Source organism: Mixophyes fleayi, chromosome 4 (assembly GCF_038048845.1).
Source record: "Mixophyes fleayi isolate aMixFle1 chromosome 4, aMixFle1.hap1, whole genome shotgun sequence".
Classification (NCBI taxonomy): Eukaryota; Metazoa; Chordata; class Amphibia; order Anura; family Limnodynastidae; genus Mixophyes; species Mixophyes fleayi.
Window position 1 is genome coordinate 104,057,473 of NC_134405.1, and position 16,754 is coordinate 104,074,226.

Consider the following 16,754-nt stretch of genomic DNA (forward strand, 5'->3'; position numbering starts at 1 on the left):
TATTTTAATTCAAAGTATATTTTAACGCAAACGTTGTTTCTGACAGCAGAGATTTCACCTTCTATATCCAAGCCTCACTTCCCTATAGTCCATTCTTTTCACTGTCTGGAAGCCTTATAGCAGTAACAGCAGTATGTACAGTATTCAGCACACAACTAACAGCAGTATGTACAGTATTCAGCACGCAACACGCACTATTAAAAGCAACAAACCTAATAGTCTGCATTGCCAGAAAGTAAACTAGGAAAAATAATAATAATAATAATAATAATCTCAGGTAAAATCTTACATCCCTGGAATTATAGGGATCTGGACACAGATTGTGCAAACTCGTACAGTCATTCTAACATTAACTTTTATGTATTACTAGCTTTCATATTCAATTAGTGTATATAAACAGGGCAAGGTTATGCTCCTCTGTAATTAAGGATAATTTTTTTATGGCTACTAAAGTTGATTCATATTAAATTTAAGAAATATTAATAAAATTATAAAAAGAAAATGTGTGTGTATATATAAATTTCCCCCACTGAGTAAAAGCTGTGTTCTTTATGAGTTATGATTAGCAGTGCATGGTCCATTTATTAAGAAACAAAACAAGCATATGTAGTTGTTTTGTTTTTTTAATCATGATTCATGAGTATAATGAGATGGGCCTAAATCAGAATCAGTCCACCATGCCCATACATGACTACTGGAAGGTACATATGGTGTGCAAATGCGTAATGTGCAATTTGAAACAACGGGTGAAACATTTTACATCCACGAAACGCATTTTCCAGGTTTGCCACGTTAAAGAAAAAAAACGTTAATTACACTTTATTTCTGTCTCCATATTTAATTTTGCCTTAAATCACTTGATTTATTTTTAATCTGTAAGTATTATTTATTTTTACAGTTAGGCCTCCATTTCTGCAATGCAGATTTTGCTCGTTTTGCAGTGATTGGAGGCAGGGGGAAAGTTTCAATAGTTACAATTTCAGCATTGGAGACAATATGTTGGAGGCTGAGTTATCTGTGGTGTGCAGTGATTCTCACTATTTAGTATATGCTGCGAGATGTCATTTTCAGAGTGGACCTATGAACACAGAAGACCCGCTTCACTAGAACACAGTATGAAAGAGACAGTCTGCATTGAGTATATTTTGCAAATTCCCTGGCTCCCTATCCATCTAACAGGTTGACAGCTTCCAACAAGCGGCTTTTCTTTCCAATGTTAAATATTTCATTCAGCAATTAGTGATCAGTGCCAGAAAATACCTATACAAATATAAATATTTGCCTGCTGATGTTTAACACTGACACAAATATAAGCCATATAAAATAACCTGACATGTACAGCAGAGCCGTAGCTCAGAATTCTAGCGCCTGGGGCGAGAAAGACAAATGCCGCCCCCCTAGCCCTCAATTTTAACCAAATGAACCTTAAATATTCCTAAACTGCGCCCCCCTTCAGCGTTGTGCCCTGGGCGGTCGCCCCTATCGCCCAGCCCTAGTTACGGCCCTGATGTACAGTCAAGGACAGAAAGAGGTAGGCCCTGTACTCACTGCAAAACCCAGATAACTATGTTTTTTTTTTGACAGGTCTCAAAGTAGCCATTGATGAAAACACCCCATTGGTAAACAATGGCCATGAATGTGACTCTCATTAACAGAAATAGTAAGATTAATTGCTGGAGTGACAAATAAGGAAGCACATAGTGTATCAGAACTGGCCTAAAAGTGACATTTGGGAGGCAGTATTAAATGGCCCCTTAGTAAGGACTCCGATCAAGGGTAAATAGGAATTAGATGATTTGGATTATGAATGATTTACTTTGTCATACCAAGGTGACCAGCTACACAACCGAAATACTTTCATTTATCAGAATATTAACCCTCATTGTGCTGGAAAGGCCTACACTGCATAGGTTGGGGCTTAAATGTTGATTTACCATCCTGCTGTTACCTTCACACTGGATCTGCTGGTGTATATCTCTGCCTCCATGCTCTGGCTGTTCTCCCTCCTGCCTTTCTTAGAGGAATTAGCCCTCACCTTATAAGTGGATGTATTAGAGGATTTAATGAATAATCCAGGGACTGAGTTGGTTTGCTGAGACAGTGTGTTGGTCTGGTGTGGAGAGTTGGAATCGTCAGACTCCTTGCCACTGTGATAAACCACCCTGCTGTCAGAGATGTGAATGCTTGGAGCACAGCCCATGCTTTGATACCTCCTTAGCCAAATCCAAACCACTGGGTGCCTTCAGTCCTTGCTGCCAATCAATCCGAATGGCAATGCGATGTATCCTGCAGCCGGCGATGTGCTGCTGCCACTCTCCTGCATGTCCCTCTGCAAAAACCAAAACCAAAGGGATAAATTATAGGAATAAACTCTTCTGCGTTCAGGGAATGGTCGTCGGTGTCTGATCCACCCGCATTAACTCCCAAATGATGGGGACATCGGGATCCCTGATTTGATTCCTTTTGCTACACACAGCCGAACGTCTTGTCTGATCGACTTTCCTGTGCAGCTTCAGCATGGCAACATTGTATCCACGGATCAATGCATGTGAACGGCTGCACAGCGCTGATGATCGCACGGGCAGGAGGGATGCAGTGAGCTGTATACTGCTGCCCTCGTCCTCCACGCCCTGTGCACCCAATGCGTTATCCTTCCCCGGCTACAAGTTGGGCATCAGTGATCTGCCCGGGGTTACTGGGTGAATGGTTCAGATGGGGTACAAAAGGCACAGATCTTCCTCGGCGTCCCCACCACGGCTACAAAGTCTTCGTGGGGACCCTGGGACTCCTCCTCATCACCATCACCCAGCAGAAGAGGAGGAGGAAGAGTCTTATTTACATTTGCACACTCCGCTCTTCTTGGCAACAGGAAGATTCCCCCTCTCCGCCCCCTGAAGACCGCAGGGAAAGACCTGCAGCCTTATCCGGACACACATACCCCGTAGCCTGCGCTAGCCCTACACCATGGGAGCGCGGAGAGCCACAGTCACACCAGATGTTAGGGTATCACAGGCCTGCAGAGGGATGCCCAGACCTGCTGCAATCTGGGGGAGACCCCAATTAATTAAGACGCCGATGTTATAATGGAAGTGCTGGGCTATGTGCTAGTGGGAGGCAGCTGGCTTGTCAGTGCCATTAGACTCTGCACTGCTGCATTGCCAGTCCTCAGTGTGCGCTATATATGACTGCACCTCTCTCCCCTCTGCCTGTTCTCCTGCCCTCCTCCTGTCTCCAGCCAGCTCTTCTCTCTCCCGTAGAACTCCTCACCGCCACTCTGACAGAGCCACAGCCAATAAAAGCACCACAAACGCATGACCTCCAGCCTTTACTGACGTCAATGTAAATGAGCTGAGGGGGAACCAATCACAGCCGCGGAGAGCCGGTGTGGGCGTTCTCCAGACGCGGAGGGGAGTTTGAATGGTTCCTGGTGCCTCCGTGCACTGCTCCAGCAGTCACATCATTACAGGTAGCGCCCGTCTCACACGAGCTGCAGATGTATCCCGGTGCAGAGCCGCAGCTCATTCATTGGGGGATTGTCTCCAGCATCAGAGCAGCACAGGCATGGGGCTGCCAAACACTCATCCATAAGCAGTAACATATCATTGTGTCCTTCTCTTATTTCTGCATTGGGGAAATGTAAAAATTCAATTAAGCAGTTGCACTTCTCTTGCTACAGAAAACACTGACAATACTGTCCAGTCTTTTAATGACATTGTAAATGAAGATTTAGTTTAAAACCCGTCATTTTATCATTGTCATCTCAAACTGCATTTTTATTCTTAGGGAGGGGGAAGCTGGACACTACATATAAATTAACTAAATATATATCAAAGTAGAAAGGAAGTGTTGGTGTGTGTGTGTGTGTGTGTGTGTATGTGTATATATATATATATATATATATATATATATATACACTCACACACACACAGATACTGGTCATAGTATATTTATTTTTATTTATTTTTTTCAATTTTAAAAGATCACCAACAACCCAGTATGAATGTCACTAGTAGGGTCAGAACCCAAACACAGTTTTCCGAGCCGGTATCATTGATAATGACTTGTACAGGGATGCTTGTACAATATTTCCCTACTACCAGTGTTCACGTGGGGGTGTATTAGGGGGTATCACCTATCTCCACATTTCTGGGACTTTTATTGGTAGGCTGATGGCTTCAAGGGGGCGCGTGATGGATCTTATGCATTTTTATTCCCAATCCGTCCCTGCTCCACAGACTTTCAGGACAGTGAGTATCAGCTCGAGGCCCAAGAAGCAGACCCCAACCATTAATCTTTAAGGAAAACTTTGTTTTCTTTTCGCTGATGTTTGTCAGAGAACAACTATTGTTTGTTTTTCCGCTTTAACTTGCCCCAACATGCTGCTCATGCCCCATCCCCTGGTGAACTTTAGCACTGGATGAGAGGAATACAAATGGAAAAAACTGAGATGCAAATTGACTTAAGAATACTAGTCGTCAGAATGCTGAGTAGCAGCACATGGTGCCAAGAAGTGGCATCAAAAAATTATGGGATTTATAAATAGGAGAATAAATACAGGCAACGTAAAGATAATATTACTATAATACTCTTTCTCATACCAGATCTGAAATATACAGTACAGTTTTTGGTATCTCACAGTAACAAGGACATAGGAGAGCTCGAGAGGTTTCATAGACAAATATTTGTCAAATGAATGTTTCACATTAAAAACCATAAACAGGAAGAGGGATCATCAATTGCAAATGAAAGACAGCATCACCATTAGTATAGACGGGGTTTAGGCCAGACCACATGGTTACCCAATTCTGAAAAAGTGATTGGGCCCCTGAACTTAGAGAGCACCAACCCAATGCTGACTAGCACTGGGTCCCTCCTAGTTCCCATAGCCGTTGGGTAGCAGCGTTACAATATCAAAATATAGTGTAAGCCCTTGTGGCACAATAAGTGCCAGCATGCACTGACAGTCCATGACTGTTCTTGCATGCTGAAGTGTGTAGATTTATAAGTACCTGGACACACATGGGAACTAGTGCATACTATCACTGGTAGTGCCACACGTGCTTTCACTACAAGTTTTGTCCCTGTACTAACTTAAATAACTAGTATGTCCCCCTTATGACAACAAATAACTAGTAGCATTACCTTTATAAAAATATATAACTATTAGTGAGCCCTTTCTGAAAATAAATAACCAGTATCAGGCGCATGCAGGATTATTAAGGGGGGGTTTCCAAAAAAAAATATAGAGAGAGGGCTGCTGCGCATGCGCAGCAGCTCCATTTCTGCGGCACTGCATTGTACAGCAGCCGCAGCGCTGTCTAAGAAGCGTCCGCGGCGGTGCTGTATTGTACTACTGTGCTGCTGTTCAGTACAGTGCCGCTATGTAGGGGCACTGTTTAGCCCCCGAAACCCCAGAAACCCCCCCTGCGTGCGCCCATGAGTATTGCATTATTAAAGTAACTAGTAGCATAATGGAAACCTGAACTTGGACTTCCAGTTTCAGATTTGCTGGGAAAAAAAGGAAAAAGCAAGAAAAAAGCTGAAATTAGTAAAAAAAAAACATAAATAAAAATGCTTCTTTTAAATAATAAAGCATGTTTTTCCTGTGAGGAGTCTCTGCTATTGGATGTCGTTAGTTATAGGAGGACAGCGGGGCCTTTGGTAAATAGGCAGAAGTCCTAATTCCAGATGTAGGGCTTTTCTCCCTGTAATATATAGCCCCCTCAATCACCGCTAGAAAACAGCCTTGCACAGCTAGCTAGTTTGTTTTCTGTTTTGATTTATTTGTAACTGTGTGCATTCCAGTATATACTGTATATAGTTGCACTAGCATAAAAATAAACTATGTGATAAATACTTTGCAGCTGTTCATAGACCATAACTCCCATGGCCCAAGACTCAACTTTTCAGCGAAAATTACCCAGATTCATCACTTTCCAATATAACACCATATAACTTTGCAGAGTCGAACAATGGGAATCTTACTGTTAAGTATAAACCTGCTGCAAAGGGAAAGCAAAAAACTTCAATGGACATAGTATGACTGCAGGATATCTTGACATAGTTGTCATCACGTGCGCTGAACAAGAGGAAGAAATAGAGGAGCAGCCTAATGGGTGTAACACAATAGCTATTTTTAGTGACATAAAGTAAATGAAATATTATGCTTTCCAGAGTATATGTCAAAGTCACCTGTCATCTAAGTTGTAGCATTTAAATGCACAATGTTCAAACTGTGGTGTTTGACAGTAAAGGCCGTGTTTATTTCATTTGGAAAGTGACTTATAAGTTATAACGCATTTCACTTGTTCTTTTTTAATTTTCTTAAAGGAACATTATAGTTGTTTGAAGTTTACAGAAGCTGTACAATGTATTGTCTTTCTTATGTCTGCTTCAGGACTAGGCAACATAAATTACATTCAAAAAAAATATTAGATAGAATGAATAGAGAAAAAAAAAAATACTTCTGTCATAGAAAAAAAAAAAAGTTGATGAGATACTTTTTCTTCAACAGAGCCTTATTGTTCTATCTTATATTGCAACAGTGTGTGTTAGACTGTGTACTTTAGATTATAAGATTTGGCATAATAGTTAGCTATTTATGGAGTCAATGGGTCCATTTCTATACCATTACCTATATTCGCCTCTGAATCTAGTTGCTGTTGCAGCAACAATGCAGTTAGCATAGCAGGGCAGGAGTTTCAGACACTATTTACACATGTATCCGATATATGTGGACACACAGAAGAATGACCTTCGATTTGAGTAGTGTAATTGTTGATTGTGTCATTACAAAGGTATATAGGGAGAAACAGTTACTTGCTCTCTGTTGCACTTTAATAATTACCATCAACTCATTACCATGCCATGTGCTCAGTTTCTATGTCATAATAGGCACAATGAGGAGGGCTAAGCAATGGATTTCTGGAGAAGATTTAAAGACAGAGGATTGAGCAGGTATATTCACAAGCTGTATATAAAGATCATAGGAAACGTATACAGTGGAAGCGTAGTCAGTCAGGTATGAGACTGAATGAATTAACTTGCCTGTCGTCTTGTATTATTAAAGGAAACTACAGATGTGGAAACTGCAATTTATACTGTCACATCGCCAGAGATAGTCACTAACTGTAGTGGGTTGGTCTTATATGATCAGTGTGAATTATCACTGAATCTATTTGACTAATGAGGAACACAGTCCAGGAACCAGCACGCCCCCCTCCCCAATCGTAGGCAACCTGGTCTGGGGTACGTGTCACACCATCATAGTTACATCTCTGCAATTTGACCACAATCTGTGTTTATTTGCAGCACAAATACAAATACTATTTAAGGACAAGGTACATCCATACCCAAGCCAAATGCTGCATTGCTTCGATTACTGCCCGCCACAACATATGTTTTCATCAAGTTGCCATTCATGGCAGCATGACAAAATGAATATAAGTACGTCACAGTATGACACGGCAGTATACCCCAGTCCTTGCCAAAGTGCCCAAATTCATACCATTATGCAGTGTACAACAGAAAATCACATATGGCATTAAAAACTTAATTGGAAGAAGCAGCTGCAAAATATGCAACGCTAAACTAAGATAAACTAAGATAAAAAATTCATAGAAATCAATAACTATTAAAATAAACAAACAATATTCTACTTATAAATAAGTAATTGGATAGATCAATACATTAGATTAATATATAATAGATCATAGGGACCTGTTTATACACTTCATAACCAATGTATTAATGTTATTATCAAAATAAATATATCAGCCTCCGTGGGCTTAAATTGAAAAGTCAATTGATTTATTTTTTAATAGCTGTTTATAAAAATTAATTTGACATGTATTTGAATATTATGTTACCTTTCTTTAAATTTGCACCTGTGGTTGGAGTGTTGATTGTGACTTCAAGCTAATGTAAATGTTTAGATGTGTAAATTGAAGTCCCCATATGTATCTTGATAACGTACGGTTATCCAAGTGGTTGGGTTTACGTGCTTTTGGTGGCTCATCACATACTATTATTTAATAAATACATTTTTAAAAATGTTCACATGACAACTACATTTCCCCTTTGATACACATGATTTCTTATGTGACATATTGCTGAGGTCACTCCCCATTACTGCAGAAAAAGTATAATATAATGAATTTGTTAAGCTCATCATATCATTGGACACAGTCCTATGCCTTATAAAAACACATTTCGTGCCAGCTTACATTACACACCTATCCTAGCTACACTCCTCTACAACACAAAACAGCCTGTAGCAAAATACTACAGTAATTACCTTATCAACGACACCATCCATCACAATGTGACATCTCACAAACTCGTACCTTGTGTGTAAACCAAGAGACATTTTGTGTACATTAAACTAGTTATGCCAAAGAGGGTCTGAAACTTGGCAATAACACAACAATTTGTAATACTCTGGAAAAGGTCTGACTGGAAAAATTGCACACCGTATATATTTGTTAAAACAGTGCAGATATAGCACTGTTATTACAGATGATATGGTCAAAATTGATTGACTGTGAGGTGGGGGCGTAGAGTCAATTTTGGTCAGTTTAATAGAGGAGAGTAATTCCTGGGCTATGTATAGAAATGTATCGTTGGTTGGGTGTTTTTTTTAATGTAAGTTACATAACGCTTCGTAGTATGCATTAAAAAAATTTCAGTTGGGTCATATTGCAGAGTATCATTTATGTGTTTGATAGATAGTTACTACATGCAATACTCTTTGTGCTTGTTATTTTTTGTTTTAATTGTGCCCGCTTTATTGCTGTTTTCATAAAAGGTTTGATTTAACCAGTAAAGAGATTCCTTGTTTTTTTATGGAGCGTATATTCCATCTAGCTGCTTAAGGAATAGGACTTTTATTGCGAGATCTTCAGTGTGTTGTTTTACTTGCGTATTGCAAAGGGATGCATAGGTATCATTATTTCTCTAATGACATCCTTATGTGTTTCCCATACTAATGGGATGTTCTTACCTTTTATAAATAATTAGAAAAATAATCAGCTATGGTCTCTGCAATATTTGTTTGAAATTGTGGAATTTTAGGAGGGTTTGTTTTATTTAGCCTACATTAAGTTCTGCCTGTTGGGCCCCCAAGGAGGCTACATTCAGCGGAAACTTGCAAATGATCTGACCAAGGGTTTGTCTATATTGTGAAATGCAGTAATAATTTATATGGACTAATCCCCAATGCCATGTGCACCTGTGCACATGCCACCCGTTCAGTGGAACAGAATCTCCCCCAACTTTCGCACCTACATGAACAAAGCTGTCCCAATCGGGATGGTGGGACAGAGCCCTAAAATTGGGACTGTACTGCCTAAAATGGGACAGTTGGGTAGTAAGTGACAATACCCATTTTACCAGGAACTATTTTAACTTTTGCTCTGATTAAGCAAATTGTGTTTGCTGTTGATATTTTAATAGACGCTTTTAACTTATTAGCAGACTTGCAAAAATGCAATAATGGGTCACATAATGGTCACAATTGCAAAATCAGATGCAATGACAGCACATTTTGGACAAGAGGATGTGAGCCTGATTCATCTTCGGACAGTCCCTTTACGTGCCATATTTTGAGTGAAATCGATCTCCACATGCTCAAATACAGACTTTAAGCCAGTGAACGCAAGTGCATCCAATTCATGTCCAAACGTAAATGACACTTCCGACAGCCTACGATTTGAAGGGCAGAACAGGGAGGAGGAGATGTATGCACTCGGTGGTAATGGTTAATGCAACACTTTTAATAACAACACTGAGTATATAGACAAATATAACCCGATTGCCATAAAACCGACCTGCTTAAAATGCTGACTTACATTAATACAGACACAGAACATATCCGAAAACACTACCTTTACAACACAAATCAGAGCGACATTGAGGTTCGTGAATTTAAAGCAGCAAGCCTAACCCTAACCCTTAAAATAAATTGTCGAGTTGCGGGGTCCTGTCATTGCTGCTTTAAATTCACAAAGCTCAATGTCGCTCTGCTTTGTGTTTTAAAGCGGAAGTGCCGGCATACAGCGAGTTCAGAATTTATAGCAGTCTGCAAGGTAGTGTTTTCGGATATGTTCTGTGTCTGTATTAATGTAAGTCAGCATTTCAAGCAGGTCGGTTTTATGGCAATCGGGTTATATTTGTCTATATACTCAGTGTCGTTATTATAAGCGTTGCATTAACGCACCCCACCCTATGCACTTAGGCTATGTCCAACTCTGGCAATCTTTTAGGTACCAGATTTTTAGCTGTATCACTTTCACCAGTTACACGGGTGTAAGTGCCGACTGATAGTGATGACGGACACGTTTGCATGCCAGAACGTGTGTTTACAATTAAAAGCTTCTGTAGAAATGCATTTTATGTACAGTAGGCATTAATACTATACATATTTCATGTAAAAATATATTTTTTTAAAATGTATTTATTGTATGTTATTGTATTACATGTATTTATTAATGATTATAGTATTAACATTTATTAGTGTATTTAATATATATGCATTGTGTGTAACCTGCAATATGTTCTGTCTGTCTGCATACGGCAGGTACCTTATAGACAGAACGTACTTATACCCATATTTAGCTGGAAATGTTTCTTTATATCTGCTTGTACTTGAATACAGTCGCGCAATTTCCGTCCGATTTAAAAAAAACACAAATTGTGTTGACTTTGCATTCCTTGATGGATCAGGCCCTGAATGTGTAACATGTACTATGCTGCATTCTGTCTATACGTATTATGCACAGTTTTCTAATGTAAAAACACAACAAAAAGTACCATAAACAGACATATGGGTAAAATGCTGTATGCTGAAATGGTAAAAGCAAGTATCAGTACATAGTAAAAAGTGAACTTTGACAACTGTACAAAATTGTCACATATCTTTCTATATTAGTACTATTACTAACACTTTTACTGACTATAGTTATTTATATCTCCTGTAGTTTTTTAAAATAAGTTACATTGAAATGATTCTGAATCTGACACAATGAGACAGGTATTACTTTAAAAGAAAGAATAATTGCAATATGACTTCGCCAAGCTGAAATATAAATGGGCTTATTATAACAATTGTCAAGCCTGTTGAAAATGCAATAATGAAATGTTTATTACGGTCTAAATGATTTTGTCGGTAATAAAACTGGCATGCCTAAACTGTTTACACAGCATTCATTTAAAATGGCAGCCCTTTATTCCAACGAGTTAATAAACTACCTCAGACAAATAAATGTATAACTACTTCTTCAGCCTTTCCATGGCACATGTGTTGAAGAAATTATTAAAACGTTTAACAAATCATCACAAAGTTATAAGCTGGTCACACATATAAGCTGTCATTAGCTTATTTACTTTATTGCACATTTTATATCAATATAGAAAGAAAGTTGTCAGCGCTTATCCTTTAAACTGCATATCTGTGTGTGTCTAGCAAAATGAAAACATGAGGTATTAGTTCATATTTTGATCAAAAGACTTAAGCCTGCATCCCACGTCAAGGGTACCTCATTATATGCAGGTCCTACACTGACCTATATGCTTTAAACACTATTAAAATGCAGTTAAAATCAGATGCACTCACCTCCCAGGTATAGGGGTTTACATCGAGCAAAGGCTGGCTTGTGAGCCACACCCAAATGTGCCTTAAATAGGCTTGATGGACAGCTGCTATGACAAAAAGGCAATATTTTGAAACAAAACCAGAGAAAAATCCAAGTCTATCAAGCCTATTTAAGGCACATTTGGGTGTGGCTCACAAGCCAGCCTTTGCTAGATGTAAACCCCTATACCTGGGAGGTGAGTGCATCTGATTTTAACTGCATTTTAATAGTGTTTAAAGCATATAGGTCAGTGTAGGACCTGCATATAATGAGGTACCCTTGACGTGGGATGCAGGCTTAAGTCTTTTGATCAAAATATGAACTAATACCTCATGTTTTCATTTTGCTAGACACACACAGATATGCAGTTTAAAGGATAAGCGCTGACAACTTTCTTTCTGTTTTGTATACATATATGGGCATTTATATTGCCACGCAGCTGGTACCACATACAATATGGGATATACCAAGCCCGGGCTTGTTGCCAAGCAGCTGGTACCATATATAATGTGGGATATACCGAGCGCGGGCTTATTTTTCTCTGGTTTTATATCAATATGTTGACTCTCCCTTGTATTGACTTTACCGTTTTATAACCACAAATGTTTTTTATTAAAGAATCCTGGACAACCAAAAATGACAAGGCTGGGTACACACTACAGGGTTTTAAGCCATTTATCAGGCCAATCACAGAATAAACGACCGTTCGGCCCGATATCGTATTATTGTGTACGCTGCAACGCTGAACAATTATCTTTCAAAAGCACATTGTACCATTTCATTTGAACTTTAAACCGAACTAAAAATCTCGTTCAACGATGGAACAATGTGATTCTAGTTCTGCAGTGTGTACGCACTCAGGACCAGCAGTGTCCATAGATCTCTATGGAGTGTGCAGAGTCATCATCTTTTCAGCAGATGGTTATCAAAGATGAAGAGCACAGATCTGAAGGTAAATCGTGTAAAATGTGTTTCGTGTGTACACATGAATAGTCATACTTATCATACTTTTTTTTTTAATCGTTGGTAAAATCGTTAAAGATATGCTGATCGGGACTTTTTTTTTCGCTCATTGGTAAAATCGTTACTGACATCGCATCGGAGAAACTTCCTATAGTGTGTACCCAGCCTTAATATTAAATCTATGATAATGAGCAGAATGAACAATCACACTTCCATCAAATTATGGGGTCTGTTCATCAAGCTTTAAATTGTTAGGCACAAACACTATGCACTGCCCTGCCTGTGTTTCTTTGTTGTACAGCATGAGTACAGCATTTGTAAGGTGTAAATATATATATATATATATATATATATATATATATATATATATATATACATGTACATAACATATATACACACACATTTATTTTTTTAAAAACTTTACTTAGGTTTTTTGTACTATTTTTTTTTTTTTACTGTGTGGCATAAGTGTTCTGTTTGGCAGTTGCTGCCATATTCATTCTCTGACAGAACAGTGTGAGGAAGTTTCCTTAGTGGCACAATGTCCCCCTGGTATTATACACAATTAAAACATAATGCCTTCCTTAAGCCATTAGTAAGTTCTTTAAGCAATTACACTAGCTTCATTGTAATGTCTCTATTTGACCTGTCAAAGATGGTTATCGCAGTTTGTTGAATAGTTGATGCAAATATTGGTGTTTGTGCAGGGATTACTGGTGAAAGAGAATGCGGACTGAAATTTTAACACATTTTAATAAACAGATTCCTAAATGAACAATAACTTTCTTCTGACATTCCTTACAATATGTATGTTTATGTCTACAAATCAACTTCAAAAGAATATGGTACATTCATCCTTCATCTCCCCCACAAAATCATATCTCTTGACATAGTTCAGCCCATGGGAGTGACTTATTAATGTATATTTGCAAACAATGTTCAAAAACATTTATGTACTTTAAAATCAATAAACAGTATGTAAACAAAATAATAATACCTATGTCTACAACCTCAAGCTTTAATGTGATCACTGAGGAGTGTACCAGAACAGTGATTTCTATTATCCTTATAAATGACACTAGGAGGGACAGTATCCCAAATATAATACAAAAGTGACATTTACGTGTACAAATTCATGTGGATGCTATTTAAGTAAACTGTCAAAAGTTCAATGTCCGTTAGAAAACTTGTGTATTGTATAAAAATCACATACATATATCCTAATGATTCTTGAAGTCTTCTAATATATAAATACATGTGTGTGTGTATATATATATATATATATATATATATATATATATATATATATATATATATATATATATATATATTAGTGGCAATTGGGACACTCTGTGTGGGAGACTGGTGCAAAAAAGTGTCCAGTGTCCAGTTAGGGACCTAACTGTTATAGCCAGAGTTGATGGCTATGGGATTATGTTTATTGCTGTGAAAGTTTAGTTTTGTTTGCTGAAGACACTGCCAAGACTGTTTATCCATCCTGACAAGTGGATAAACGTTAAGTGGTTCAGCTGAAACCTGTGTGAGGAGCCATCTGTTTGCACACTTTTCACAAGAGGTGTCATTGTGAGATGTGCAAAAGACAACTAGATCATTGCTGTCCCTCAAGCCAACAAATCCAGGGTGGTGAGTTATGCAAAAACCTCCTAACTACAATGTTGTTTGCTGCATGCAAAAAGTGTTGCAAAACACAAAAGCAAATGCATAAAGTTTTTTTGGGTTGCTTGCAAGTAAGGCAAAAACCTGCTTATTTCAAAAGTTTGTTTGCAAATGTGTAAAACTGTTGACTACAAAATCTTTGCTGCTAATGTGAGGAATTTATAGGTGACACAAACCTCAATCACAAAGCAAATGTGTAAAACTGTTTATTACAAAATCTTTGCTGCAAATTTGTGGAGTTTATAGGTGATCTAAACCTTAACCACAAAGCAGGTGTATGAAATTGATTGATGGTGGTTTGTTGTGAGCTACAAGTGACATACAGCCTTTCCCCACAAACAAGTTTGTTTAATTTATGCTTAGGGAAACAAAGTTTCATTTTCCTTCACACCAAAATAGCAATATGGAGGAACTTTTGAGGGCTCGGGTTCATTGCTAGCTGTAGCTGCTACACAACAAGCACAACAGGCCCAAATGCTACAGGCTGCAGAGGCCCAGATAGAGAATACCAAGCTCTTGTGTAAAGAGCTAGCACAAGTGAGGCAGGGGCATGATGTGTCTGAGGTGCCTGTCTTACAGAACATGACCACCTCAGATGATGTGGAGGCATATCTCTCAGCCCTTGAGAAAGTCTCCACGAGACTAAAATGGTCACCAGGAACCTGAGTGGAGAAGCTGGCGCCATATTTGAGTGGTGAAGCTCAGCGTACTTATGTTGGTTTATCTGATGAGCAGGCTGCTGTCTATCAGGAAGTAAAGGCTGAAATCTTGTCCCGGATAGGTATGACTGGAGCAGGGAGAGCTCAGTGCTACCATGACTGGCGTTATCTCCCAGGAATATTGGTTAGCTCACAGATGGCTGATCTATCTAAAGTGATAAAGAGTTGATTGCAGCCACATACCAATACATCTGGCCGCATGGTGGACATACTGGCAATAGACCATTGTGTCCGTGGGCTGGAAAGGAGCTTCAAGAGATGTGTACTACAAGCGGATCCACAGTCTTATGAGGAACTTGCTATGGCGATAGACCATTACTCAGCACTGCAACACATGTCTAAGGCTCCAGAGGAGAATCCAAAACTGTTGTCCAAGGCAAAGTTGTCGCCTTGGCGCTTTAAATATGGCAGACCTGGGCATTTCTGTGCTGAATGTCCAAAGCAACCAGAACCTGTGAATTTATTTAGCTATGACCAGCCTTTCCTACTTGTTGCACCATGTCCCCCTTCACAGGGAAACCGGTACTGTTTCGGGTGACTGTCTTAATAAATCAACATGCTGTTTTGGCCCTGGTTGACTCAGGAAGTGAGTTGACATTGGTTTCCAGTTCTGTGGTTCCGAAAGATGTAACAACAAGGTTACCTAAGGGGAAGGTGTTATGCATCCATGGAGCTACTGAGGACTATGAACAGACTCTCCTTCCTATTACTATAAAAGGCCAAACAATTGAGGTAGTGGCTGTCGTAGCCCCTAAGCTACCATATCCCCTTATCCTTGGGCGAGACTTTCCCATGTTCCAGGAGATTCTTAGTGACTGGATCCGGCTGGACATGTCGGCAACTGATACACTGGCCAATCTTAAAGGAACATGTCCAACTCTCACTGGGGCCAGCAAAAAAAACAACAGAACTGTCGTCTTTGGATGCTCAATACAGGTCCACGATCGCTACTCGTCCCAAGTCTCACAAAAGGAAACAGAAGGAGCCATTGAGACAATCGCTTGCCGGTGACCGGTGGAAAATGTGGAGCCACCAGACGAAGTTGAGGACTTGTCCCCAATTCCAAAACTGTTTTCATTACAAGACTTTGCTAGAAATCAGCTTATTGATGCCTCTCTAGAAAATGCATTATGGCATATATGTATGTGTTTAGCTATATGTCATCAATAAGATGACAGTGTCTAGCCTTGCAGCCTCCTTCTGCAGCATCTCAGGGACATGGTTGACATCTCAAGCACAGCTATATGAATTCTCCTCGACAGAAGACAGCTTATAGTAATGGAGTAGGCTAAAATTGGTCATATATAATATGTATACAGATGGATATATATATATACATGTGTGTGTGTATATATATATATATATATATATATATATATATATATATATATATATATATATATATCATCATCATCATCATCATCATCATCATCATCATCATTTATTTATATAGCGCCAGCAAATTCCGTAGCGCTTAACAATTGGGAACAAACATTAATAAAAGAATACTGGGTAATACATACAGACAGAGAGGTAAGTGAACCCTGCTCGCAAGCTTACAATCTATGGTGTATATGTGTGTGTATATATATATATATATATATATATATATATATATATATATATATATACCATAGATCAGAACAAACCAGTGCATGGTGGAAAGAGTGAACTCTACCATTTAAAGTCCTTTCTTTCCCCTTCATTAATGGCAACATTTCCTTTTATCACTTAAGATGAGAGATCTAAGTGTAAATTTTGAACT

General features: G+C 38.9%; 1 protein-coding gene across 4 annotated transcripts in view; it reads right to left on the minus strand.

The window, feature by feature from the left end:
• Positions 1-16,754, minus strand: part of PDE8A (phosphodiesterase 8A) — a 210,221-nt gene that overhangs the window by 162,142 nt on the left and 31,325 nt on the right. Inside the window, exon 1 of one of the 4 annotated variants that reach the window (XM_075207923.1) lies at positions 2,036-3,287. The exons of 1 other annotated variant lie outside the window; for it this stretch is intronic. In XM_075207923.1, coding sequence (XP_075064024.1) covers positions 2,036-2,200 — 165 coding nt within the window. In that variant the 5' untranslated portion in view covers positions 2,201-3,287. Of the gene's footprint in view, positions 1-1,934; positions 3,288-16,754 lie in introns of those variants that run through there. 2 more of the 4 variants (XM_075207922.1, XM_075207925.1) reach the window with 2 other exon arrangements.